This window comes from Nerophis lumbriciformis, linkage group LG03 (genome assembly GCF_033978685.3).
Source record: "Nerophis lumbriciformis linkage group LG03, RoL_Nlum_v2.1, whole genome shotgun sequence".
NCBI lineage: Eukaryota > Metazoa > Chordata > Actinopteri > Syngnathiformes > Syngnathidae > Nerophis > Nerophis lumbriciformis.
Genome location: NC_084550.2, coordinates 33,283,507 through 33,311,450, shown reverse-complemented (window position 1 = coordinate 33,311,450; position 27,944 = coordinate 33,283,507). Strand labels below are relative to the sequence as shown.

Genomic DNA, 27,944 nt, shown 5'->3' with positions numbered 1-27,944 from the left:
TCACTGTTCGCTGACATTCGTCCTGCTGCAGACGTGATGTGGAGTGAGTATTTACTGCCAGTCCGGCTGTCAGAGGTGGGACCAAGTCATTGCTTTGTAAGTCACAAGTAAGTCTCAAGTCTTTGCCCTCAAGTCTCGTCTCGAGTCAAGTCCCGAGTCAAGACAGGGCAAGTCCAAGTCAAGTCCAAAGTCAAGACTGGAAAGTCTCAAGTCAAGTCCCAAGTCCTGCATTTTGCGTTTCGAGTCCTTTCAAGTCGTTTAACCACAGACTAATATATTTACACAGATTGTGTATGCTTTTAAAACGCTGTATTTATTTATTAAAACAAGTGCATTTGAAATTGCAGGGAAAAAGATAGTGCTGACATTGCACTTCAAAATAGCACTATTAACCAGTCATTTTAAACATGTAACTAATTCCTTTACAGAATAAACACATTTGAAAAAAACAAGTGCAACTGTACTTATTTGCACAAAAGTGTTAACATTGTATTTCCATGGCATATTGCATTGTAAGTAGTTCCACAGCAGTTTCTATCCTGTTCTTACCTTATCTCAGTGATCTCATCTCATACTGTATGTGTGTTGATGTGTGCGTTCGCATGAAAAACATAACAAATATATGAACATAACAATGAACAGAGTTGTACTTTTTAGATGTCAGGGCCCTATGCAATATGTACACATATTCTTAATATTGTATACATTTTAACTGACCTTTATTTGACTATGTTTGTCTTTTTGTAGGTGGCTAAAATACGCGGTGCTGCTGACCACCGTCTAACGTTACGTTACTGTGTGTGATACATTGACTAACGTAATGTTACTGTGTGTGATACATTGACTAACGTAATGTTACTGTGTGTGATACATTGACTAACGTTACGTTACTGTGTGTGATACATTGACTAACGTTACGTTACTGTGTGTGATACATTGACTAACGTTACGTTACTGTGTGTGATACATTGACTATCGTAACGTTATGTATAGGTACCTCATGCAACCCTGCTTAAAAAAAAATCACTTAACAAAAAGAATGAATAAGGTAGCAAACTGCAGTGGACGCAACAGATTGCCGTGTTTGCAATGACGTTATAACCATAGATATCTTATAAGTAGACGCAGCATTGGTTGCCGTGACGTGAGCAATTTGGCCGCCATCTTGAAGTGGTGATGAGGAGCCGGCAAGCAGCCTAAACTGACAGTTGAAAGGTAGAAAACAAAGATGCCGGGCTGGTGTTCAGCGTTTTCCTGCTCAAATGAGCGGACTGTTGAAAATAGGAATCGGGGGATTACTTTTCAGAAGTAAGATTTAACATTAACGTACTATTGGTTGTATTTTGTGAAAAGAATATTACCACAGAGTTGAGAAGGATCAAAGATCTTCAATATTTGTATGTGAAAATCACAAATAAATCTTCTGGGGGAGGATGACGCCCCTACAGGGGTTTGGTTTACAAACTTTCAGCCCCACCTAAAACAAAATTCACCAGCCGCCACTGATTATGATGCATTCTCATTTTAGGCAAAGTATAAGACAATACTTTCTTAACAGTATAATTGTAACCAGGAATAAGTCTTCAAGTAACAATATTCAAATACTAACATTGTTGGGTAAAACAGAATTTGGTTTTATTCTGAATCCAGTGAAACAGATTGGTGGTTTTAGCTGATATGAAGACTTTCAGGTGTTTATATATGTTTAAGTATTTGGCAGACGCTTTTATCCAAAGTGACTTACATAAAATAATACATATAAAACAATCACTGCAAACATTATCATTTAAGGGAAGAATGTAATAGAAAATATCAATACAAAGTGTCAAGACAGAATAAACTATCTGCTGCTGAAGCAACAGAGATACAGTCTATAGGTCCCTAAGATATATAGATATCTAATGTATTCATACATTGTATATGTAGGATACACGCATATGTATATATAACCTAATCATATTGTTTCTTCAACTTAAAAATAGTTTACCGTTTTTTTCCCCCTTCTCTGGGATTATATTCCCAGTTTTGATCTCGGACGTCTGGTCACTTATAGCGTATAAGAATATTATATTACTGTTAAGCAAACTATGAATAATAAAACACGCCAAAACATGTGTCTGTTATCATAGCTACACGTATGACAAAAAAGCGCGTGAAAATCAGTGGTATTCAGTGAGGTAAGATGAATTAAATGCGCTGACAGTTCATTGCTCCTGCCAAATGAATTGCACTGAGTGGAGCGGATCACCACTCCAAGATGGCGGCCCCGCGCCTCGTCTGCGCCAGTAGGCAGTAGCGCTCCATGCTGCGTCTACTTATAAGATGTCTATGGTTATAACGTTAGCAGTGAGTTTGCAGCCTCACTGATTTAACTACACAGCAAATAAAAGCCACGTTACTTAGCCAATAACCGTTATCTTACATTCAAAACTTACCCTTCTTTGTGCAACTTCAAATGTCGAACGAAGTTGTTGCGTCTCCGTCTGTAATATTCAAACTGCGTGATTTGCATACGGCAATTCATTTTTTGTTGACCAAGTCGTAGTTTTTATACCCGAACGAAACCAACTTTGGCATAATTGTTTATCACTGGCACGTTGTTGGACAACTCTTGTTCATTGGTTGTACTGTAATTTGATTGGATGAATGCTGCGTGATGAAAACAACGTAGTTCTAATTTGATTGGCTGTTGTACTGACAGCACACCAGCTGACAGGAACAACACGCTGATAGACAGACGAAGAAAATGAAAAATACGGAGCGCTCCCAAATAACTTTTTAAGCTTTGGATTTTGGGGAAAGTGGCAAGTCATGTCAAGTCAAAAGGCTCAAGTCCAAGTGAAGTCACAAGTCATTGATGTTAAAGTCTAAGTCGAGTTGCAAGTCTCTTTACATTTTGTCAAGTCGAGTCTAAAGTCATCAAATTCATGACTCGAGTCTGACTCGAGTCCAAGTCATGTGACTCGAGTCCACACCTCTGCCGGCTGTCGTCATGCTCATCTCGAAATGAGAAGGCCTCCATTTCAATGTAAGAAATATTGTTGCTAACATGCTAGGTGGTGTTAGTTATAACCTGATGTATTTACACCAGATGATGGGATGAAATGGGAGTGGTACAAAGACATTAATTTATATTTATTGCATACTGTGTGTTCAAATGTTTCAGCTTATTGCTCCAATGTCGTCCTCTTGATGAAATAGCAACCTTGCACTTATTATACGTAAACATCTTTTCTTGTCTAATGTAGTTAAACTTTGGAGTGTTTACGCTGTCTGACATGAAGTCATTCATACCCTTGGAAATCGTTAAACGAATCATTTGGGGGGGGAAATGACAAGCGATTCAGAGGAATTCATAGACTGGGAACCGGTTCTGAACAAGAACAAGTTTTTGATTCCAATCCCTGCTTGTGACTTATTAATAACATTTTGGAAGACTTTTACATCAATAATTTGCTGAAGTTTTCGACTGAAATGTTGCTGTGAAAAGCATTGACTGAGTCCGTACTAGGGTTCTACAGTATACCGGTACTAGTATAGTATCGGTACTAATGAATCAAAAACGGTACTATACTGTGTTTGAAAAGTACCGGTTCTCCATTTAAAAAAAATAAAATAAATTAACGGGCATGATGGTGCGTCGTCACGTCATGACATTGCTGGTTTTACGAGCAGAGGAGCACGTTCGGCAGCGCACACACACAGAGTACTTACAAGCAGACACAGTGTGTAGACAGAAAAGGGAGAACGGACGCATTTTGGTGTAAAAAGTAAAGATAAAGGTGAAGTTATAACACTGAAACACCCTCAGGAAGAGCTGCTTTTAAGACATGGCTAGCTTTCAATTACTTCTAAATCACTAATCCTGGCCTCCATGGCAACAAATAGACAGTTTCTTACAAGTACATTATCACTGGAGGACGAGGAATAGCTAAACATGCTTCACTACACACCGTAGGAGGATACAATAGCTCACCGGCGTCACAATGTAAACAAATGCCATGGGTGGATCTACACCTGACATCCACTGTAATGATACCAAGTACACGAGCGTACCTAGTCGATATTACTATGATTACATAGATATTTTTTTATCGTCGCAAAAAATTTTTTTCCTTTTTTTTAAATTCACATTATGTTCATAAACTCAGAAAATGCGTCCCTGGACACTTGAGGACTTTGAATATGACCAATGTATGATCCTGTAACTACTTGGTATCGGATCCATACCTAAGTGTGTGGTATCATCCAAAACTAATGTCAAGTATCAAAGAAGAGTGTCAGAGTTTGATGGTGACGAACCCCAAGATGCAGAGAAGGCGGAAGGCGTGATACGGGAAAACATGATTTAATGTTCAAAATAAAGTAAAAACACAAACTAGGAACAGGCAAAATGGAAACAGGAACCAGAAAAACTGGAAATAGCAAACGGCTAACAGGATCTGGCTAACAGGAAAACAAGAAGCTAGGAGAAACCAACCGTAAATAGCTATAAGGAACAGCTTACCGCTATGACGACAGCGACAAGGACAGGTAGACACTATAATGACACGACAGGTAGTGATGACAGCATACAGCAAACAACGACACGACAGGTAGGAACGACAATGATCCAGCAATGACTGGAGGAGAAGGCAGGTTTAAATAGTAGCTGGCTGATTGACACCAGGTGTGGCCAGGTGCCAATCAGCCACAGCTGAGGGGAAGCAGCACTCAGGGAGACACTCAGGAAATGAAGACAAAATAAAAGCGCTGACAGAAAACTAAGACAAACACAGAGAAAAAACTAAAACACAGTCAAACTGTCAGGGACAAGCCTGACAGTAGCCCCGCTTCCTATAACGGATACCAGACGTTCTAGAACCCCCCCCCAAAAAAGTCCAAAGTCACGGGAGGGTGGAGGGAGGACAAGGAGGTGGGCCACCAGGCCAAGTGTCCCCGCAACCAGCGGGGAATAGTTAGGTGGCGACGGCGAGTTGAACGCCGCCGCAATTGGCGAGGCGGCTCGACCGCCGGCATGGGAGGACCCACCGGAGACGATGGTGGTGGCGCCCTCTGCTGGCCCACCGGAGACGATGGTGGTGGCGCCCTCTGCTGGCCCACCGGAGACGATGGTGGCCCCGTGGATTGTAGACCCACCGGAGTGCATGGTGGCGCCCTCTGCTGCTGGCCCACCGGAGAGGAAGATGGTGGCGCCCTCTGCTGCTGGCCCACCGGAGAGGAGGATGGTGGCGCCCTCTGCTGCTGGCCCACCGGAGAGGAGGATGGTGGCGCCCTCTGCTGCTGGCCCACCGGAGAGGAGGATGGTGGCGCCCTCTGCTGCTGGCCCACCGGAGAGGAGGATGGTGGCGCCCTCTGCTGCTGGCCCACCGGAGAGGAGGATGGTGGCGCCCTCTGCTGCTGGCCCACCGGAGAGGAGGATGGTGGCGCCATCTGCTGCTGGCCCACCGGAGAGGAGGATGGTGGCGCCATCTGCTGCTGGCCCACCGGAGAGGAGGATGGTGGCGCCATCTGCTGCTGGCCCACCGGAGAGGAGGATGGTGGCGCCATCTGCTGCTGGCCCACCGGAGAGGAGGATGGTGGCGCCATCTGCTGCTGGCCCACCGGAGAGGAGGATGGTGGCGCCCTGTGCTGCTGGCCCACCGGACAGGATGGTGGTGCCGTAGGTTGTAGACCCACCGGAGTGCATGGTGGCGTCTGCCGGCCCACCGGAGTGCATGGTGGCGTCTGCCGGCCCACCGGAGTGCATGGTGGCGTCTGCCGGCCCACCGGAGTGCATGGTGGCGTCTGCCGGCCCACCGGAGTGCATGGTGGCGTCTGCCGGCCCACCGGAGTGCATGGTGGCGTCTGCCGGCCCACCGGAGTGCATGGTGGCGTCTGCCGGCCCACCGGAGTGCATGGTGGCGTCTGCCGGCCCACCGGAGTGCATGGTGGCGTCTGCCGGCTCACCGGAGTGCATGGTGGCGCCGTAGGTTGCAGACCCACCGGAGATGATGGCGCCGTCTCTTGCAGACCCACTGGGGCGAGAAGTAGCTGTGCCTCCCCAGCTGCACTGCTACTCATAGCCCCTCCCCCAAGGGACGGATCCCAGACGTCCCCAGATAGGACCACAGACGACAGGGGTGGGTGGGAGAGGGCTTGAAAAGCGGCCGAACTTTTCTTCAGATTAGCCATTAAGTCCAAAGCTTTGTTAAGCCTCTCCGCCATGGACATCTCTGCGAGATTCGAATTTGGCTGGATCATTATGTCAGAGTTTGTAGGTGACGAACCCCAAGATGCAGAGAAAGCGGAAGGCGTGATACGGGAAAACATGATTTAATGTTCAAAATAAAGTAAAAACACAAACTAGGAACAGGCAAAATGGAAACAGGAACCAGAAAACAGAAAAACTGGAAATAGCAAACGGCTAACAGGATCTGGCTAACAGGAAAACAAGAAGCTAGGAGAAACCAACCGTAAATAGCTATAAGGAACAGCTTACCGCTATGACGACAGCGACAAGGACAGGTAGACACTATAATGACATTGGCAATGACACAACAGGTAGTGATGACAGCATACAGCAAACAACGACACGACAGGTAGGAACGACAATGATCCAGCAATGACTGGAGGAGAAGGCAGGTTTAAATAGTAGCTGGCTGATTGACACCAGGTGTGGCCAGGTGCCAATCAGCCACAGCTGAGGGGAAGCAGCACTCAGGGAGACACTCAGGAAATGAAGACAAAATAAAAGCGCTGACAGGAAACTAAGACAAACACAGAGAAAAAACTAAAACACAGTCAAACTGTCAGGGACAAGCCTGACAAAGAGAAGAGTAAGTGATTATTACATTTTAACTAGGGATGTCCGATAATGGCTTTTTGCCGATATCCGATATTCCGATATTGTCCAACTCTTTAATTACCGATACCGATATATACAGTCGTGGAATTAACACATTATATGCATAATTTGGACAACCAGGTATGGTGAAGATAAGGTACTTTTAAAAAAATTTATAAATAAATGGTAAATAAATGGGTTGTACTTGTATAGCGCTTTTCTACCTTCAAGGTACTCAAAGCGCTTTGACACTACTTCCACATTTACCCATTCACACACACATTCACACACTGATGGAGGGAGCTGCCATGCAAGGCGCTAACCAGCACCCATCAGGAGCAAGGGTGAAGTGTCTTGCTCAGGACACAACGGACATGACGAGGTTGGTACTAGGTGGGGATTGAACCAGGGACCCTCGGGTCGCGCACGGCCACTCTTCCACTGCGCCACGCCGCCCCAAAAAAATAAGATAAATAAATTAAAAACATTTTCTTGAATAAAAAATAAAGTAAAACAATATAAAAACAGTTACATAGAAACTAGTAATGAATGAAAATGAGTAAAATTAAGTGTTAAAGGTTGGTACTATTAGTGGACCAGCAGCACGCACAATAATGTGTGCTTACGGACTGTATCCCTTGCAGACTGTATTGATATATATTGATATATAATGTAGGAACCACAATATTAATAACAGAAAGAAACAACCCTTTTGTTTCAATGAGGGTAAATGGGGGAGGGAGTTTTTTTGGGTTGGTGCACTAATTGTAAGTGTATCTTGTGTTTTTTATGTTGATTTCATAAACAAACAAAAAAACAATACCGATAATTAAAAAAATGATACCGATAATTTCCGATATTATATTTTAACGCATTTATCGGCCGATAATTTCGGCAGGCCGATATCGGACATCTCTAATTTTAAGAGAAGTGTAGATAGAACATGTTAAAACAGAAAACAGTGCGACACCTACCCTTTACATCAGTATTTCTTAACCATATCATTATTGGTTCATTAGGTTTTATATTTTCTTGTATGATACTGTAACTACTTGGTATCGCATCTATACCTAAATGTGTGGTATCATCCAAAACTAATGTAAAGTATCAAAGAAGAGAAGAATAAGTGATTATTACATTTTAACAGAAGTGTAGATAGAACATGTTGAAACAGAAAACAGTGCGACACCTACCCTTTACATCAGTATTTCTTAACCATATCATTATTGGTTTATTAGGTTTTATATTTTCTTGTATGATACTGTAACTACTTACATCTATACCTAAATGTGTGGTATCATCAAAACTAATGAAAAGTATCAAAGAAGAGAAGAATAAGTGATTATTACATTTTAACAGAAGTGTAGATAGAACATGTTAAAACAGAAAATAAGCAGATATCAACAGTAAATGAACAAGTAGATTAATAATCCATTTTTACAGTTTGTCCTTTATAATGTGTACAAAATAATAGGTGTATAAATGACACAATATGTTACTGCATACGTCAGCAGACTAATTAGGAGTCTTTGTTTGTTTACTTACTACTAAAAGACAAGTTGTCTAGTATGTTCACTATTTTATTTAAGGACTAAATTACAATAATAAACATGTTTCATGTACCCTAAGATGTTTTGTTCAAATAAAGACAATAATGACATTTTTTTGGTCTGCTTTATTTAGAAAAGTATCGAAATACATTTGGGTACCGGTACCAAAATATAGGTATCGGGACAACCCTAGTCTGTACCTAAGGTCATAAAATATCTGTTTGTAGTTAGCACAGATAATCATTTGGATCATGTTATTGCATAATAAACTCCTATTTGCCACCGTTTGGGTTCAGGATTTTGGTTTGACCTCGGAAACCACATGTTCCTGAAGTCCTACACAGAAGTCTTGGTTGTCGGCCCTCAGAACTCTTCACATGCCAATTGTGCTGTGTTCCAGACACAGGAGGGCCATTCAGAAGAGCCGGGGGTCGAAGGTGAGAAGAGCAGAGGGCAGCATGAGCGAGCCGGGGCCCCCCGCCTCCACGGGCGTCAGCACCGGGACCGCCGTCTCCTCCGGCCCGGCCGGCTCGTTCACCACCACCGCCACCACCACCACAGCCGCCAACAGTAACACCTTGACGGCTTCTTCCACCACCACTGCTGCCACCATCACTTTAACTACTCCCGCTACTACTGCTTTTGTTAGCAGTACTATTAGCAGCAGCACCACTCCCACTAGTGCCACCACCACCGCCAGACAGGCAGTACCTCAGATTTCCGTCTACAGCGGGATACCCGACCGGCAAACTGTGCAGGTGAGTGATTTGGAAAGACTAGATGGTGTTTGTGCTCCTTCAGGGTCTTCAAACAAATGACTTCCACAGAGTTGATGGGAGGAATGCTCTCTGCTTTAGTGCTCTTGACCCCGTGACCACGGGATTAGCCTCCTCGCCGGCTGAATGAGGGCAGCTCGGCTTTTAGTGGCCATGCTTTGACAGCAGATTTGGAGCTGTTTAGACCTCCTTTTTCTCCTCTTTGTAAGACCGGCACTGTTGTCTCCAAGCAACCCGTGAAGGAGCCATGGTCGCTTCATGTCGGCCGAGACCTTGCTTCTGCCTCTCTTAGTGTTGTCCCTATACCAATATTTTAGTACCTGTACCAAAATGTATTTGGATACTTTTCTGTACTTTTTTTATATAAAGTAATTATATAATTAATTCATCTAATGTTTATAAAGTCAGTAAATACATGAGGACTTTGAATATGACCAATGTATGATCCTGTAACTACTTGGTATCGCATCCATACCTAAATGTGTGGTATCATCCAAAACTAATGTAAAGTATCAAACAAGAGAAGAATAAGTGATTATTACATTTTAACAGAAGTGTAGATAGAAAGTAAGCAGATATTAACAGTAAATGAACAAGTAGATATTTTTTTTACAGTTTGTCCCTCATAATGTGGACAAAATAATACAATGATAAATGATACAATATGTTAATTAGTCAGCAGACTAATTAGGAGTCTTTGTTTGTAGAGATGTCCGATATTATCGCCCAATAAATGCTTTAAAATGTAATATCAGAAATGATCGGTATCGGTTTCAAAAAGTAAAATGTATGACTTTTTAAAACGCCGCTGTGTACACGGACGTAGGGAGAAGTACAGAGCACCAATAAACCTTAAAGGCACTGCCTTTGCGTGCCGGCCCAGTCACATAATATCTACGGCTTTTCACACACACAAGTGAATGCAAGGCATACTTGGTCAACAGCCATACAGGTCACACTGAGGGTGGCCGTACAAACAACTTTAACACTGTTACAAATATGCGCCACACTGTCAACACACACCAAACAAGAATGACAAACTACGAGCTGACGTCACGTCCACTTTTCATACCTTCTAACAACGTGCCCGCCCTGTCACAAGATATGTGTGGCTCCTGTACGCACACTCACGTAAATGCAAAGCATACTTCATCAACAGCGATACAGTTTACACTAAGGGTGGCCGTATACACAACTTTAACATTGTTAGAAATATGCGCCACACTGTGAATCCACACCAAACAAGAATGACAAACACATTTCGGGAGAACATCCGCACCGTAACACAACATAAACACAACAGAACAAATACCCAGAACCCTTTGCAGCACTGACTCTTCAGGTGTTGTGCTGGATAATGCACCCCCGGCGTAGAATGCACCCCCTGACGGGAGTGTAATATCAACTAAAGCCCACAGTTAAAGTTTCTACGTGCAAGATTGAATCTATTTAAACAATAATGTTCGTGTTGGAGGAGTTGTGAATGAATGAAATATGAAATCCGTGCTGCAGTCGCTGCTGGGCCACAACATTAGGTACACCTGCAGACTGCAGCACGGATTTCATATTTCATTCATTCACAACTCTTCCAACACGAACATTATTGTTTTTGCACTTTTGGCTTCTTATTAAATAACTTTTTCAAATAGATTCAATCTTGCACGTGGAAACTTTAAGTGTGGTCTTTAGTTGATATAACACTCCCGCCAGGGGGTGCATTCTACGCCGGGGGTGCATTATCCAGCACAACACCGGAACGCTACAATATACACCCCCGCTACCTCCAAACGCCGCCCCCCCCCTCCCACACACACACCTTGTAGCGTCCCGGAAGAGTTAGTGCAGCAAAGGGTTCTGGGTATTTGTTCTGTTGTGTTTATGTTGTGTTACTGTGTGGATGTTCTCCCAAAATGTGTTTGTCATTCTTGTTTGGTGTGGATTCACAGTGTGGCGCATATTTCTAACAATGTTAAAGTTTTTTTATACTGTCACCCTCAGTGTGACCTGTATGGCTGAAGATCAAGTATGTGTTGCATTCACACATGTGTGCGTACCCAAGCCGTACATAAAGGGGACGCTACAATTCTCGTGAGTGGCACTGGAATTTGGGAGTCTCCCGGGAGGTTTGGCAAGCATGAGAATTAGCGGTGTACCACGGCACCGCCGCTGAATATGATCGGCGGGCCAGCTCTAGTGTTAATTTGTTATCGCCTCACGTGCCAAGTGAAATTACACGGCGGGCCAAATTTGGCCCGCGGGCCAGAGTTTGACACCCATGGTCTAGTCTCTTACGTGAATGAGATAAATTATATTATTAGATATTTTACGCTAATGTGTTAATCATTTCACACATAAGTCGCTCCTGAGTATAAGTCGCACCCCCGGCCAAACTATGAAAAAAAACTGCGACTTATAGTCCGAAAAATAAGCTACTCTAAGATTTTTTGTTTAAAAATGAAGCCAATAATACCATTTTTTGTGGTCCCCCTTTTTTTTTAGAAAAGTATCGAAATACATTTTGGTACCGGTACCAAAATGGTACCAGGACAACCCTAGTTTGCAGTGATCACTTTTTTTGATCACTTTCATATCAATTCCGTGACGGTCAGTTCGTGTCTCGGATTTGCATTTCTTTACAATTTTGATCATTTCCTCTTTTGTCACATTAACGAGGAACATCGAGTTGGAATTTCCATCTATAGAGTCATTCCGGTCGTTAACTCGCTGGAACTCTAAATAGTTTTCAGTAGACATTACCCAACATTAATCAGCTGTGTGTTCATTATTAGCTGGGATATATTGTTTTTGAACTGACATCATTGCAGAAGCAGAGGTTTTTATACTGTATCTATTTGGAATATTTCTGCTATCGTGGGAAGGTGTGTGTTAACATTGGTAAACAATACAAAAACAATCCATCATTTTGTTGGGAGGTATTGCTTAAAGGAGCCATATGCAATAATGTGGCCAGAAATGGTACTGCAATCACGGTCACAATTCTGTAGTCCACTCCTACTCTCCCTGACTGAGGTTGCTAGATACGTAGCTGAATCCAGCTGGATGGACTGGGCTACTCCAAGGAACTTCAAACTTCCACTGCCTCTTACTAGGGGTTGAGGTACTGGGACCATAATAGCTGAATAGACAAACATTTTGTCAATAATAAATCTCTAACCAACACATTTTACACAGAAATTAGGCTATTTTCAGGAAGAAGTACATCATGCCTGCGTACAATATCACAACAAATGGCAATCATATGATTATTATCAGTACTATCAGAAAACCAAGACTAAAACCAACTACAACCAACGCTAGCAATGGTTATACTGGTGAAAATAAGTAGAGCATGCTTAGCAGCCTAATGTACGCCCAAAACTAAAGAGGAGACATTTTACCGAGGTATGCCTATAGGCTACTGTTTCAAACCTTTCAGATTGCCATATAACTTGGTACATGTTGTACCAAGTTTTGTACAATATGCAAACACCAATAAGGAATTACAAACCCCGTTTCCATATGAGTTGGGAAATTGTGTTAGATGTAAATATAAACGGAATGCAATGATTTGCAAATCCTTTTCAACCCATATTCAATTGAATGCACTACGATATTTGATGTTCAAACTCATAAACTTTTTTTTTGTTTTTTTGCAAATAATAATTAACTTAAGTTTCATGGCTGTAACATGTGCCAAAGTAGTTGGGAAAGGGCATGTTCACCACTGTGTTACATCACCTTTTCTTTTAACAACACTCAATAAACTATTGGGAACTGAGGAATCTAATTGTTGAAGCTTTGAAAGTGGAATTCTTTCCCATTCCTGTTTTATGTAGAGCTTCAGTCGTTCAACAGTCCGGGGTCTCCGCTGTCGTATTTTACGCTTCATAATGCGCCACACATTTTCGATGGGAGACAGGTCTGGACTGCAGGCGGGCCAAGAAAGTACCCGCACTCTTTTTTTACGAAGCCACGATGTTGTAACACGTGCTGAATGTGGCTTGGCATTATCTTGCTGAAATAAGCAGGGGCGTCCATGAAAATACGGCACTTAGATGGCAGCATATGTTGTTCCAAAACCTGTATGTACCTTTCAGCATTAATGGTGCCTTCACAGATGTGTAAGTTACCCATGCCTTGGGCACTAATGCACCCCCATACCATCACACATGCTGGCTTTTGAACTTTGCGTCGATAACAGTCTGGATGGTTCGCTTCCCCTTTGGTCCGGATGACACAATGTCGAATATTTCCAAAAACAATTTGATATGTGGACTCGTCAGACCACAGAACACTTTTCCACTTTGCATGAGTCCATCTTAGATGATCTCGGGCCTAGAGAAGCCGGCGGCGTTTCTGGGTGTTGTTGATAAATGGCTTTCGCTTTGCATAGCAGAGCTTTAACTTGCACTTACAGATGTAGCGACCAACTGTATTTAGTGACAGTGGTTTTCTGAAGTGTTCCTGAGCCCATGTGGTGATATCCTTTAGAGATTGATGTCGGTTTTTGATACAGTGCCGTCTGAGGGATCGAAGGTCACGGTCATTCAATGTTGGTTTCCGGCCATGCCGCTTACGTGGAGTGATTTCTCCAGATTGTCTGAACCTTTTGATGATATTATGGACCGTAGATGTTGAAATCCCTAAATTTCTTGCAATTGCACTTTGAGAAACGTTGTTCTTAAACTGTTTGACTAGTTGCTCACGCAGTTGTGGACAAAGGGGTGTACCTCGCCCCATCCTTTCTTGTGAAAGACTGAGCATTTTTTGGGAAGTTGTTTTTATACCCAATCATGGCACCCACCTGTTCCCAATTAGCCTGCACACCTGTGGGATGTTCCAAATAAGTGTTTGATGAGCATTCCTGCCATGATGACAGCCGTGCTAATGTTGGAACCCATTTCCTCAGTGTATCAGCATATTGAGAAGGAAATAGGCGCTGACACTACCCATATCCACATAGGTTGCATGTGTTGAAAATATATTTTGCCCATCAACATACAGGCTAACGGGCATATACTGTATTTCCCCCGTTAGCCTGTATGTCGATTTGTCATTGACCGGGCTAGCATGCTAAGCTACATACCAGCTTTGTTACACAAGACCATAGACTGTATTGGACAATATAGTTTACATACCAAATATCCATTTCCATGTATTACAAGTAATACAACGTAAATGCCCGACTTACCTATCAAGGAGGAAACAAATCTTCTCCGCCTTCTATGGTCTCCATCTTTCAAAGGCATCCCCGATACAAATCCTGGTTTTGTTCTTGGCTTTGTCATGAATAAGTTGAGAATGGTAACTTAAAAGGACTAAGGTCTGACATGTTTAGTAACTTTACCGGTGGCAGTAGCCAGACGAAGGTGGCGGTGCGTAACTGGCCACCTGGACGTGACACACTCACGGACTTTCTAATTGGTCAAACGGTGGAGGCGGGGCATCGAAATGAAAACAATAACACGATTTCGGGGCTGTAAATCTGTCAGGTTCAAACACTGATGTCATCTATTAAACCGAAAAGAAGCAAGGAATCATGCAGAGACAGAGTTCAGACGTTTTTTGGGCTGTACTCTAGCTACAGATCCAAACTACGCTCTAAAGTCCAGCCCACGTGCTTCCTCTATTTATTTGGGAGGTCCCTGGTTACATCATCGAAGCTGCCGCTGAAGGGAGGGGTGTAATCTCGACAGCTCCAGTTAGACACAATATATGATTATTAATGAAATGTAAATGTGTTGACACTCGTGACATCGCCCTGTCTCTGCTTTGTCTGCGTCACGGCACTCGATGTTCTGCGTCACGGCACTCGATGTTCCCCTGGCAGTCAGCAGGCCGATTCAGGGTCGGAAAACACTGATACGAGACGACTTGCAATCTTTTGGATTGCCAGCTTTGCACAGATAGAAAAATACAACTAAAGCGCAATTGATAATAAGTATAGCAACGGCCTTTAAGCATAAGAGTTGTGTGATAACTTTCACATAATTATCTAATTTTGAAATGAGCATATCCCGGCTGAACTAATGTTATCAGTTATAGAAGTATTGGAAAATAACATGATTTATTAATGCCCTTTGACTTATGAGGGCCATTTAATGATGACGTGACCTCAAATTATTACATATGGCTCCTTTAATAATAATAATAATAATAATAATAATATATTTTATTAGTAAAAAGCACTTTACATTGAGCAAACAACCTCAAAGTGCTACAGTGTATTAAAAAAAAAAAAAAAAAAAATATTAAAAAGATAATAAAAAAAACTAAAAAAAAAAACTAGAAGAGCCTAATAGCTAGAACTAGTATGCATTAGGGCTGCATTAATTTGATAATCGTTTAATCGATTAATATTCGGATAAAAGAGACAAACTGCATTTCTATACTTTCCAGTATTTTATTGAAAAAAAACAGCATACTGGCACCATACTTATTTTGATTATTGTTTCTCAGCTGTTTGTACATGTTGCAGTTTATAAATAAAGGTTTATAAGTCCTGCTGGCCCCACTATGGACTGGACTCTTACTATTATGTTGGATCCACTATGGACTGGACTCTCACAATATTATGTCAGACCCACTCGACATCCATTGCATTCGGTCTCCCCTAGGGGGGGGGGGGTTACCCACTTATGCGGTCCCCTCCAAGGTTTCTCATAGTCATTCACATCGACGTCCCACTGGGGTGAGTTTTTCCTTGCCCTTATGTGGGCTTTGTACCGAGGATGTCGTTGTGGCTTGTGCAGCCCTTTGAGACACTTGTGATTTAGGGCTATATAAATAAACATTGATTGATTGATTGATTGATAATAAAAAAAAAATTAAAAAAAAATACAATTCAAAAAAATTGCGTATGCGCATAGCATAGATCCAACGAATCGATGACTAAATTAATCGCCAACTATTTTTATAATCGATTTTAATCGATTTAATCGATTAGTTGTTGCAGCCCTAGTATGCATATATCTATAAAAAGGCTTTTTTTAAAAGAAGAGTTTTTTAGCCTTTTTTAAAAACATCCACAGTCTGTGGTGCCCTCAGGTGGTCAGGGAGAGCGTTCCACAGACTGGGAGAAAGAAAAAGTAAACATGGTGAAATGTGTTGAGTGAAAACGACATGAAATGTGTGAATGGAGCGGCCACAAAAGACTGATGCTGTGCTGATTATGAAAATGGTTGTTAGCGACTGAAAAAAAACTGTAACGGGAGAAGTGATAGAACAGCAGGTCCTCATTCGGTTTCCCTCTTGCCGTTTGGCGCAGGTGATCCAGCAGGCCTTCCACAGGCAGCCCAACACGGCCGCCCAGTACCTGCAGCAGATGTACGCCGCCCAGCAGCAGCATCTCATGCTGCAGACCGCCGCCCTCCAGCAGCAGCACAGCCTGCAGAGTCTGGCCGCCGTGCAGCAGGTACGGTACTCGCCGCCTTCCCCACCGGACCTGGACCGATGCTAAATGTCTCTCTGCCGCAGGCCAGCATTGCAGCTGGTCGCCAGAACTCCTCCCAGAACGGCACGTCGACTCAGCAAAGCGGGTCGACTCAGACCACGGTAATGGAAGGTTTGACACCTGTGCTGGATGTACGAATGAGTCCAAATGTCATTACTTGTTAGCTGCCACAAATAAATAAACGTTATGTTAGGGCTGGGCGATATATCGAGTTTGTAAGATATATCGATATATTTTTGAACAAGATATGAATTAAGAAAATATCATGATATCGACATAATTTATTTCACGTTAAAATGACAAAACACCGCTTATTTGTTTTGTTCCTTGTTCTCCCCCGCTTCTCACTCCCTCTCATGGGCTACTAAACCCCTCCCCCTCTGCCTTCCAAGACGTGTTTGTACAAACCCCGTTTCCATATGAGTTGGGAAATTGTGTTAGATGTAAATATAAACGGAATACAATGATTTGCAAATCCTTTTCAACCCATATTCAGTTGAATATGCTACAAAGACAACATATTTGATGTTCAAACTCATAAACTTTATTTTTTTTTTGCAAATAATAATTAACTTAGAATTTCATGGCTGCAACACGTGCCAAAGTAGTTGGAAAAGGGCATGTTCACCACTGTGTTACATCACCTTTTCAATAAACGATTGGGAACTGAGGAAACTTATTATTGAAGCTTTGAAAGTGGAATTCTTTCCCATTCTTGTTTTATGTAGAGCTTCAGTCGTTCAACAGTCCGCTGTCGTATTTTACGCTTCATAATGCGCCACACATTTTCGATGGGAGACAGGTCTGGACTGCAGGCGGGCCAGGAAAGTACCAGCACTCTTTTTTTACGAAGCCACGCTGTTGTAACACGTGCTGAATGTGGCTTGGCATTGTCTTGCTGAAATAAGCAGGGGCGTCCATGAAAAAGACGGCGCTTAGATGGCAGCATATGTTGTTCCAAAACCTGTATGTACCTTTCAGCATTAATGGTGCCTTCACAGATGTGTAAGTTACTCATGTCTTGGGCACTAATGCACCCCCATACCATCACAGATGCTGGCTTTTGAACTTTGCGTCGATAACAGTCTGGATGGTTCGCTTCCCCTTTGGTCCGGATGACACGATGTCGAATATTTCCAAAAACAATTTGAAATGTGGACTCGTCAGACCACAGAACACTTTTCCACTTTGCATGAGTCCATCTTAGATGATCTCGGGCCCAGAGAAGCCTGCGGAGTTTCTGGGTGTTGTTGATAAATGGCTTTGGCTTTGCATAGTAGAGCTTTAACTTGCACTTACAGATGTAGCGACCAACTGTATTTAGTGACAGTGGTTTTCTGAAGTGTTCCTGAGCCCATGTGGAGATATCCTTTAGAGATTGATGTCGGTTTTTGATACAGTGCCGTCTGAGGGATCGAAGGTCACGGTCATTCAATGTTGGTTTCCGGCCATGCCGCTTACGTGGAGTGATTTCTCCAGATTCTCTGAACCTTTTGATGATATTATGGACCGTAGATGTTGAAATCCCTAAATTTCTTGCAATTGCACTTTGAGAAACGTTGTTCTTAAACTGTTTGACTATTTGCTCACGCAGTTGTGGACAAAGGGGTGTACCTCGCCCCATCCTTTCTTGTGAAAGACTGAGCATTTTTTGGGAAGCTGTTTTTATTCCCAATCATGGCACCCACCTGTTCCCAATTTGCCTGCACACCTGTGGGATGTTCCAAATAAGTGTTTGATGAGCATTCCTCAACTTTATCAGTATTTATTGCCACCTTTCCCAACTTCTTTGTCACGTGTTGCTGGCATCAAAATTCTAAAGTTAATGATTATTTGCCAAAAAGAAAAAAGTTTATCAGTTTGAACATCAAATATGTTGTCTTTGTAGCATATTCAACTGAATATGGGTTGAAAATGATTTGCAAATCATTGTATTCCGTTTATATTTACATCTAACACAATTTCCCAACTCATATGGAAACGAGGTTTGTATAAGAACATCCATGATTGGTTGGTTGGTTACTATGATGAGTCATGATTGGTTGAGATTAGGCCAATCGGAGGCAAGATAGGGCGGGTCATGGAACCAGGAAGGGAAATCACAACAGACATCCCAAATGACAAATGAGAAGAGCGATTTACATGCAAACCCTGTTTCCATATGAGTTGGGAAATTGTGCTAGATGTAAATATAAACAGAATACAATGATTTGCAAATCATTTTCAACCCATATTCAGTTGAATATGCTACAAAGACAACATATTTAATGTTCAAACTGATAAAAACAATTTTTTTTTGCAAATAATCATTAACTTTAGAATTTGATGCCAGCAACATGTGACAAAGAAGTTGGGAAAGGTGGCAATAAATACTGATAAAGTTGAGGAATGCTCATCAAACACTTATTTGGAACATCCCACAGGTGTGCAGGCAAATTGGGAACAGGTGGGTGCCATGATTGGGTATAAAAACAGCTTCCCAAAAAATGCTCAGTCTTTCACAAGAAAGGATGGGGCGAGGTACACCCCTTTGTCCACAACTGCGTGAGCAAATAGTCAAACAGTTTAAGAACAACGTTTCTCAAAGTGCAATTGCAAGAAATTTAGGGATTTCAACATCTACAGTCCATAATATCATCAAAAGGTTCAGAGAATCTGGAGAAATCACTCCACGTAAGCGGTATGGCCGGAAACCAACATTGAATGACCGTGACCTTCGATCCCTCAGACGGCACTGTATCAAAAACCGACATCAATCTCTAAAGGATATCACCACATGGGCTCAGGAACATTTCAGAAAACCACTGTCACTAAATACGGTTGGTCGCTACATCTGTAAGTGCAAGTTAAAGCTCTACTATGCAAAGCGAAAGCCGTTTATCAACAACATCCAGAAACACCGCCGGCTTCTCTGGGCCCGAGATCATCTAAGATGGACTCATGCAAAGTGGAAAAGTGTTCTGTGGTCTGACGAGTCCACATTTCAAATTGTTTTTGGAAATATTCGACATCGTGTCATCCGGACCAAAGGGGAAGCGAACCATCCAGACTGTTATTGACGCAAAGTTCAAAAGCCAGCATGTGTGATGGTATGGGGGTGCATTAGTGCCCAAGGCATGGGTAACTTACACATCTGTGAAGGCACCATTAATGCTGAAAGGTACATACAGGTTTTGGAACAACATATGCTGCCATCTAAGCGCCGTCTTTTTCATGGACGCCCCTGCTTATTTCAGCAAGACAATGTCAAGCCACATTCAGCATGTGTTACAACAGCGTGGCTTCCTAAAAAAAAGAGTGCGGGTACTTTCCTGGCCCGCCTGCAGTCCAGACCTGTCTCCCATCGAAAATGTGTGGCGCATTATGAAGCGTAAAATACGACAGCGGAGACCCCGGACTGTTGAACGACTGAAGCTCTACATAAAACAAGAATGGGAAAGAATTCCACTTTCAAAGCTTCAATAATTAGTTTCCTCAGTTCCCAATCGTTTACTGAGTGGTGTTAAAAGGAAAGGCCATGTAACACAGTGGTGAACATGCCCTTTCCCAACTACTTTGTCACGTGTTGCAGCCATGAAATTCAAAGTTAATTATTATATGCAAAAATAAAATAAAGTTTATGGGTCTGAAATCAAATATGTTGTCTTGGTAGGGTCTCCCAAGACAAACAGGTCCTAGGTGAGGGATCAGACAAAGAGCAGCTCGAAGACTTCTATGGAAATGCAAGAACCGAGACTCAGATTTCCCTCGCCCGGACGCGGGTCACCGGGGCCCCCCTCCGGAGCCAGGCCCGGAGTTGGGGCACGATGGCGAGCGCCTGGTGGCCGGGCCTGTCCCCATGGGGCCCGGCCGGGCACAGCCCGAAGAGGCAACGTGGGTCCCCCCTCCAATGGGCTCACCACCCATAGCAGGGGCCATAGAGGTCGGGTGCAATGTGAGCTGGGCGGTAGCCGAAGGCAGGGCACTTGGCGGTCCGATCCTCGGCTACAGAAGCTAGCTCTTGGGACGTGGAACGTCACCTCGCTGGGGGGGAAGGAGCCTGAGCTAGTGCGCGAGGTAGAGAAGTTCCGGTTGGATATAGTCGGACTCACCTCGACGCACAGCAAGGGCTCTGGAACCAGTTCTCTCGAGAGGGGCTGGACTCTCTTCCACTCTGGCGTTGCCGGCAGTGAGAGGCGACGGGCTGGGGTGGCAATTCTTGTTGCCCCCCGGCTCAGAGCCTGCATGTTGGAGTTCAACCCGGTGGACGAGAGGGTAGCTTCCCTCCGCCTTCGGGTGGGGGGACGGGTCCTGACTGTTGTTTGCGCTTACGCGCCAAACAGCAGCTCAGAGTACCCACCCTTTTTGGATTCACTCGAGGGAGTACTTGAGAGTGCCCCCCCGGGTGATTCCCTCGTTCTACTGGGGGACTTCAACGCTCATATTGGCAACGACAGTGAAACCTGGAGAGGCGTGATTGGGAAGAATGGCCGCCCGGATCTGAACCCAAGTGGTGTTTTGTTATTGGACTTTTGTGCCCGTCACGGATTGTCCATAACGAACACCATGTTCAAGCATAAGGGTGTCCATATGTGCACTTGGCACCAGGACACCCTAGGCCGCAGTTCTATGATCGACTTTGTAGTTGTGTCATCGGATTTGCGGCCTCATGTTTTGGACACTCGGGTGAAGAGAGGGGCGGAGCTTTCTACCGATCACCACCTGGTGGTGAGTTGGCTGCGATGGTGGGGGAGGATGCCGGACAGACCTGGCAGGCCCAAACGCATTGTGAGGATTTGCTGGGAACGTCTGGCAGAGTCTCCTGTCAGAGAGAGTTTCAATTCCCACCTCCGGAAGAACTTTGAACATGTCACGAGGGAGGTGCTGGACATTGAGTCCGAGTGGACCATGTTCCGTGCCTCTATTGTCGAGGCGGCTGATTGGAGCTGTGGCCGCAAGGTAGTTGGTGCCTGTCGTGGCGGTAATCCTATAACCCGTTGGTGGACACCGGCGGTGAGGGATGCCGTCAAGCTGAAGAAGGAGTCCTATCGGGTTCTTTTGGCTCATGGGACTCCTGAGGCAGCGGACAGGTACCGACAGGCCAAGCGGTGTGCGGCTTCAGCGGTCGCGGAGGCAAAAACTCGGACATGGGAGGAGTTCGGGGAAGCCATGGAAAACGACTTCCGGACGGCTTCGAAGCGATTCTGGACCACCATCCGCCGCCTCAGGAAGGGGAAGCAGTGCACTACCAACACCGTGTATGGTGCGGATGGTGTTCTGCTGACCTCGACTGCGGAAGTTGTGGATCGGTGGAGGGAATACTTCGAAGACCTCCTCAATCCCACCAACACGTCTTCCTATGAGGAAGCAGTGCCTGGGGAATCTGTGGTGGGCTCTCCTATTTCTGGGGCTGAGGTTGCTGAGGTAGTTAAAAAGCTCCTCGGTGGCAAGGCCCCGGGGGTGGATGAGATCCGCCCAGAGTTCCTTAAGGCTCTGGATGCTGTAGGGCTGTCTTGGTTGACAAGACTCTGCAGCATCGCGTGGACATCGGGGGCAGTACCTCTGGATTGGCAGACCGGGGTGGTGGTTCCTCTCTTTAAAAAGGGGAACCGGAGGGTGTGTTCTAACTATCGTGGGATCACACTCCTCAGCCTTCCCGGTAAGGTCTATTCAGGTGTACTGGAGAGGAGGCTACGCCGGATAGTCGAACCTCGGATTCAGGAGGAACAGTGTGGTTTTCGTCCTGGTCGTGGAACTGTGGACCAGCTCTATACTCTCGGCAGGGTCCTTGAGGGTGCATGGGAGTTTGCCCAACCAGTCTACATGTGCTTTGTGGACTTGGAGAAGGCATTCGACCGTGTCCCTCGGGAAGTCCTGTGGGGAGTGCTCAGAGAGTATGGGGTTTCGGACTGTCTGATTGTGGCGGTCCGCTCCCTGTATGATCAGTGTCAGAGCTTGGTTCGCATTGCCGGCAGTAAGTCGGACACGTTTCCGGTGAGGGTTGGACTCCGCCAAGGCTGCCCTTTGTCACCGATTCTGTTCATAACTTTTATGGACAGAATTTCTAGGCGCAGTCAAGGCGTTGAGGGGATCCGGTTTGGTGGCTGCAGGATTAGGTCTCTGCTTTTTGCAGATGATTTGGTCCTGATGGCTTCATCTGGCCAGGATCTTCAGCTCTCACTGGATCGGTTCGCAGCTGAGTGTGAAGCGACTGGGATGAGAATCAGCACCTCCAAGTCCGAGTCCATGGTTCTCGCCCGGAAAAGGGTGGAGTGCCATCTCCGGGTTGGGGAGGAGATCTTGCCCCAAGTGGAGGAGTTCAAGTACCTCGGAGTCTTGTTCACGAGTGAGGGAAGAGTGGATCGTGAGATCGACAGGCGGATCGGTGCGGCGTCTTCAGTAATGCGGACGCTGTATCGATCCGTTGTGGTGAAGAAGGAGCTGAGCCGGAAGGCAAAGCTCTCAATTTACCGGTCGATCTACGTTCCCATCCTCACCTATGGTCATGAGCTTTGGGTTATGACCGAAAGAACAAGATCACGGGTACAAGCGGCCGAAATGAGTTTCCTCCGCCGGGTGGCGGGGCTCTCCCTTAGAGATAGGGTGAGAAGCTCTGTCATCCGGGGGGAGCTCAAAGTACAGCCGTTGCTCCTCCACATCGAGAGGAGCCAGATGAGGTGGTTCGGGCATCTGGTCAGGATGTCACCCGAGCGCCTCCCTAAGGAGGTGTTTAGGGCATGTCCGACCGGTAGGAGGCCACGAGGAAGACCCAGGACACGTTGGGAAGACTATGTCTCCCGGCTGGCCTGGGAACGCCTCGGGATCCCCCGGGAGGAGCTGGACGAAGTGGCTGGGGAGAGGGAAGTCTGGGCTTCCCTGCTTAGGCTACTGCCCCCGCGACCCGACCTCGGATAAGCGGAAGAAGATGGATGGATGGATGGATGGTCTGAAATCAAATATGTTGTCTTTGTAGTACATTCAATTGAATATGGGTTGAAAAGGATTTGCAAATCATTGTATTCCGTTTATATTTACATCTAACACAATTTCCCAACTCATATGGAAACAGGGTTTGTAATAACAAACTAGTGGACGATGGCAGAGGGATTCTCTTCTTTAGATGTTTCTTTTAGTGATGTAGACCACGTCCAGGAAACCCACAATGCGTCTACTTGGCCACATTTGGACAAATGTGTGCGTTTGGATAAAACATTCATATTACCACTTAAGCCCAAATCCAAACTGTTCTCGAGTTGCATATTTGCACGAGAAATGCTGCTATAAATGTATTGTTTGCACAGCTATGTTATTTATTTAACGTAGTAAGAATATTTTTGTATTTTATTTATGTTATGTAATTCTGTGCTACTTAAACAGTTCATTTTCTGTGCTGTTAATACCTATCTTAACTAACTAAAAGTGCCACTGACTGTTTACAGTACAGTTGTCATTCACTTCAATTTAACTGAATATCGCTCAAAAATGAATATCTTTATATGTATACTTTCACGGAAAAAAAAATATATCGAGATCTATATCGAATATCGAGTTTAAGTAAAAATATATATCGAGATATACTTTTTCGTCCATATCGCCCAGCCCTACTTTGTTTTCAAAGAAGATGACGTTCTTCTCGCCCCGGCAGATCAACCTGACCACGTCGCCGGCCGCGGCTCAGCTGATCAGCCGGGCACAGAGCATCACTTCCACCCCCAGCAGTATTTCCCAGCAGGCAGTTCTGCTGGGCAGCCCGTCGAGCAGCACCCTGACGGCCAGCCAAGCGCAGATGTACCTGCGTGCACAGATGGTAGGAACTCAGCCTTGACACCAGACACTCAACATTGACATGACTCTTTTTTTTTTTCTTCTTGGCTTTCATTATGTAAAGTGCTTTGAGTCTCTAGAGAAAAGGCGCGTGGCGTGGTTGGGAGAGTGGCCGTGCCAGCAACCTGAGGGTTCCCGGTTCCATCCCCACCTTCTACCAACCGCGTCACGTCCATTGTGTCCTTGAGCAAGACACGTCACCCTTGCTCCTGATGGGTCGCGGTTAGGGCCTTGCATGGCAGCTCCCGCCATCAGTGTGTGAATGAGTGAATGTGGAAATAGTGTCATAGCGCTTTGAGTACCGTATTTTTCGGAATATAAGTCGCTCCGGAGTGTAAGTCGCACCGGCCGAAAATGCATAATAAAGAAGGAAAAAAACATATATAAGTCACACTAGCGCATGGGTGTCAAACTCTGATTTTGGCCCGCCGTGTAATTTCACTTGTGAATGCAACACATACTTGATCTTCAGCCATACAGGTCACACTGAGGGTGCCAGTATAAAAACTTTAACATTGTTAGAAATATACGCCACACTGTGAACCCACACCAAACAAGAATGACAAACACATTTTGGGAGAACATCCGCACAGTAACACAACATAAACACAACAGAACAAATACCCAGAACCCTTTGGTGCACTAACTCTTCCGGTACGCTACAAAGTGTGTGGGGGGGGGGCAGGGTTTGGAGGTAGCGGGGGTGTAGCGTCCAGGTGTTGTGCCGGATAATGCACCCCCGGCGTAGAATGCACCCCCTGACGGGAGTGTTATACCAACTAAAGCCCACACTTAAAGTTTCCACATGCAAGATTGAATCTATTTAAAAAAGTTATTTAATAAATAAATAAATAAATGATAAATGGGTTACACTTGTATAGCGCTTTTCTACCTTCAAGTTACTCAAAGCGCTTTGACAGTATTTCCACATTCACCCATTCACACACACATTCACACACTGATGGCGGGAGCTGCCATGCAAGGCGCTAACCAGCAGCCATCAGGAGCAAGGGGTGAAGTGTCTTGCCCAAGGACACAACGGACGTGACTAGGATGGTAGAAGGCGGGGATTGAACCCCAGTAACCAGCAACCCTCCGGTTGCTGGCACGGCCACTCTACCAACTTCGCCACGCTTCAATAAGAAGCCAAAAGTGCAAAAACAATAATGTTCGTGTTGGAGGAGTTGTGAATGAATGAAATATGAAATCTGTGCTGCAGTCTGCAGGTGTACCTAATGTTGTGGCCCAGCAGCGACTGCAGCACGGGTTTCATATTTCATTCATTCACAACTCCTCCAACACGAACATTATTGTTTTTGCACTTTTGGCTTCTTATTAAATAACTTTTTTAAATAGATTACATTTTGCACGTGGAAACTTTAAGTGTGGGCTTTAGTTGATAAAACACTCACCTCAGGGGGTGCATTCTACGCCGGGGGTGCATTATCCAGCACAACACCTAGTGCTGCAAAGGGTTCTGGGTATTTGTTCTGTTGTTTTTATGTTGTGTTACTGTGCGGATGTTCTCCCAAAATGTGTTTGTCATTCTTGTTTGGTGTGGATTCACAGTGTGGCGTATATTTCTAACAATGTTAAAGTTGCTTATAGGGTCACTCTCAGTGTAACCTGTATCGCTGTTGATGAAGTATGCGTTGCATTTACGTGAGTGTGCGTACAGGAGCCGCTCATATCTTGTGACTAGGCGGGCACGTTGTTAGAAAGGATGAAAAGCGGTGGTGACGTCAGCTCGTAGAGGACGTTAGAAGCAGTGCCTGTAAGGCACGCCCCCAAGACTGTGGAATAAGAGATATTATGACTGATGAACAACTTCATTCGATAATGAAGGTTGCCTCAGCTCAAAGCCTGAGCCCCGACATTAATGAACTAGCATCCAAGAAAAGATGGCAGGTATCTGGCTTGGGCACATCAGATTAGATTAAACTGAGCAGTTTAAAGTCCTGAATGGTTGGTTTATTCATTGTTATTTTATTTTCACATTTATTAGCCTGTGGAAAAAGTTAATGTTGATATTTACCTCAGAAGGCTGCAAATAGAAAAGAGGCATTAAATTTTTATTTAATTAATTTAATTTAATTAATTTGATATGCCATTGATATTTTTAAATTATTATTATTATGATTTGAAACTGGATTTTGCATGTCACTATAAAGTTATATAAGCCTTGCTTGTTCAATATTCAATGCAAAACTTGTTTGGGTCCCTATTAAAAGGTTCATTTGTTCAACCTTGGCCCGCGGCTTTGTTCACTTTTACATTTTGGCCCACTCTGTATTTGAGTTTGACACCCCTGCTCTAGAGTATAAGTCACATTTTTTGGGGACATTTTTCGCCAGTCCCTTACAAGTTTCTCGCTTACTCCAAACTTTCTTTCTGCTGCTCGATTGCCGTTTTCTGCAGCATATTTCACTACTTCCAGCTTGTAACCTGCAGTATATGATTTATTTTTCGGTGCCATTTTTGTTCAGCCTTTCTCAGTTTTTATAAGTTACCGCCAATGTTGAAGTGATCAATTTTCATAGGTACGGAAGTAGTAGCAGGGAGCATCTTTTTTTTTTCACAATGCACTTCTGCCATGACCCGCCCCTTCATATTTTTATTGGTTGACGTGTGTGTGTGTGACGATTGCTGATATATGTCTAGTCTCTTACGTGAATGAGATAAATAATATTATTTTATATTTTACGGTAATGTGTTAATAATTTCACACATAAGTCGCTCATGAGTATAAGTCGCACCCCCGGCCAAACTATGAAAAAAAATGAGACTTATAATCCAAAAAATACGGCACCTTGAAGGTAGAAAAGTGCTATATAAGTATAACTAGAGATGCCGATAAATGCTTTAAAATGTAATATCGAAAATGATCAATATCGGTTTCAACCTCCTGATTTTCCCGGGAGACTCCCGAATTTCAGTGCCCTCCCGAGGCAACCATTCTCCCGAATTTCTCCCGATTTCCATCCAGACAACATTATTGTGGGCGTGCCTTAATGGCCCTCTACAACCTGTCGTCACGTTCGCTTTTCTTCCATACAAACAGCGTGCCGGCCCAGTCACACAATGCATGCGGCTTTTACACACACACAAGTGAATGCAAGACATACTTGGTCAACGGCCATACAGGTCACACTGAGGGTGGCCGCATGAACAACTTTAACACTGTTACAAATATTCGCCACACTGTGAAGCCACACCAAACAAGAATGACAAACACATTTCGGGAGAACATCCGCACCGTAACACAACATAAACACACCAGAACAAATACCCAGAACCCCTTGCAGCACTAACTCTTCCGGGACGCTGCAATATACACCCCCAGCTACACCCCCAACCCCCTCACCTCAAACCCGCCCACCTCAACCTCCTCATGCTCTCTCAGGGAGAGCATGTCCCAAATTCCAAGCTGCTGTTTTGAGGCATGTTAAAAAAAATAATGCACTTTGTGACTTCAATAATAAATATGGCAGTGCCATGTTGGCATTTTTTTCCATAACTTGAGTTGATTTATTTTG

The 27,944-nt window shown here is 44.2% G+C and overlaps 1 protein-coding gene across 9 annotated transcripts in view; it reads left to right on the top strand.

Annotated features, from left to right (window-relative positions):
• phc2b (polyhomeotic homolog 2b (Drosophila)) overlaps nt 1-27,944 on the top strand; it is a 103,811-nt gene that overhangs the window by 46,598 nt on the left and 29,269 nt on the right. For all 9 annotated transcript variants that reach the window (XR_009812578.1, XM_061937509.1, XM_061937517.1 and 6 more), the window contains exons 2-5: nt 8,777-9,134; nt 16,420-16,566; nt 16,629-16,706; nt 24,230-24,391. Coding sequence is in view for 8 of the 9 variants with exons in the window: in XM_061937509.1 (XP_061793493.1) it covers nt 8,835-9,134; nt 16,420-16,566; nt 16,629-16,706; nt 24,230-24,391 (687 nt within the window). In the remaining variant the exon portion in view is untranslated. The remainder of the gene's footprint in view (nt 1-8,776; nt 9,135-16,419; nt 16,567-16,628; nt 16,707-24,229; nt 24,392-27,944) is intronic.